The sequence below is a fragment of the Lycium barbarum genome, chromosome 8 (genome assembly GCF_019175385.1).
Source record: "Lycium barbarum isolate Lr01 chromosome 8, ASM1917538v2, whole genome shotgun sequence".
Classification (NCBI taxonomy): Eukaryota; Viridiplantae; Streptophyta; class Magnoliopsida; order Solanales; family Solanaceae; genus Lycium; species Lycium barbarum.
The window spans coordinates 8,685,483-8,687,212 of record NC_083344.1 but is presented as its reverse complement, the minus strand read 5'-3'; the positions used below and the strand labels follow the sequence as shown (position 1 = coordinate 8,687,212).

General features: G+C 35.3%; 1 protein-coding gene across 1 annotated transcript; it reads left to right on the top strand.

Annotated features, from left to right (window-relative positions):
* Positions 1-236: 236 nt before the first annotated feature.
* Positions 237-803, top strand: LOC132607656 (agamous-like MADS-box protein AGL29). Its single transcript, XM_060321750.1, has one exon. It carries the CDS (start codon positions 237-239, stop codon positions 801-803), a length of 567 nt encoding a protein of 188 aa, XP_060177733.1.
* The last annotated feature ends 927 nt before the right edge of the window (positions 804-1,730 follow it).

The window sequence follows — 1,730 nt, the reverse complement described above, 5'->3', positions numbered from 1 at the left end:
AGTTATCCACTTAACTTAAAATTTTAGATTTCATTAATGTGGCTGACATGCAAAACATATTTTAAGCATAACATTGATTTCATTTCCTATTATAATTTTCCCTATAATGAAAAGATTACTTCAATTATAATATTTGGCTAGAAATTTAATTGATTACCATTTTGATGAAGTTCTAGATGTATATAAATAGTTGTGATATCGCGCTTCTCGTAAACATCATTTCTCGAAGCATCAACATGTTTTTAATCATTCTCCTTATAAGTTTAGCATTGGAGAATAAGAACACTATAGATCGTCAAGCGATATCAATGAAAAAGGTAGAAAAGAAAGATGACCAAAATGCTACATTCTTAAAGCATCGTAGGGGTTTGTACAAAAAGGCTAGCAAACTCGTTACAGAATGCAATGTTGATATTGGAATAGTCATGCTTTCCCCTACTAGTAAGCCTTTTTCGTTTTTTCACCCAACAACTGATGTTGTTGTTTCCCGTTTTCTGAATCCTAATATGCAATTAAGTGAAAGTACTTGCCTAGTCGCGGCTCATGCTCGAAATAGAGTGAACCAACTCAACAACAGGCTTAAAGAACTTGATAGCATAGAAGAGGCTGCAATCGCTCAAACAATTTTATATGACCAAGTGACAGAAACTAGACAGAGAGGTCGGTGGGAGTCAATTGAGCAGCTTAATGCAAATGAAGTAACAAAATTTGAAGCTTGGTTAAATACCGCCAGTTCTAATATGTACTGTCGTTTGAAGGAATTGGAAAATGGAGTTTCACCCTCATCCACATCTGAAGTTTGAAACAAAATTGATATTGCAGATGAATCATCTAAATTATTACTTATATAAATATATGGTGAAAGCCCTAAAAAGATCAAATTTATAATATTGAGGAGTTGAGTTTTTGTTCTATTTTATTTTATTTCAACGATGCTATAATCATGTATTCAACTATGAATTTCATTACTAATATATCCGATATAGTTATTAAAATTGTTATCTCATACGTGTATTAGTCTCACGACCCAATTTCACAGGTCGTGCGGGCACCTACCTTTCCCACCTCGGTAGGCGAACCTTAACTCAACATTCACAAGTAATAGAAAATCGCGGAAGGAGTAAAATAACATAAGTCTCATAATGTGATATAATATAAATAAGTGCGGAAGTAAAGGAAATCCACCCCCGTATCTGGTCTGGTCATACAAGAGCCTCCAAAATCCGAATACTAAAAGTCTGAACAATAATACATAAGTAGTCCCAAATCATGTCTCAGAATAGAAAACAAGACATAAGTAATAGAAGAATCTTCAAGGCCAGCGGACGCCATGCTCACCCTAGAAACTCGAGTGGAAGCTAAAGAGTCGATCAGCCACGAGTCAGAGAAGTAGATCTGACCTGATACTCTGCATTCATAAAAGAATGCAGCAAGTGCAGGTCAGTACAAACAACAGTACTGGTAGGTATCATCGGCCGACTAAGCATAGTTAACACAATTCAGAAAATAAGGAAGATAAGCAAATAAACCAACCAAGCATGAGACAATATAATTGTAACTGAGTATCCGTCATCACCTATGTAGACATCTAAACCCAATATAATAAGTCTGAGTACATCCGATTCGAACCAATCATCACGATAGAATCATAACAATCTAATCATCACAACACAATTACCACAATCCAGTCATCACAACATCTCACTCAAGTCATAAAGCAATGCAGTGCA

Excerpts from the sequence above, each read along its gene's own strand:
- LOC132607656 (XM_060321750.1), top strand. The coding sequence starts at position 237 with ATGTTTTTAATCATTCTCCTTATAAGTTTAGCATTGGAGAATAAGAAC.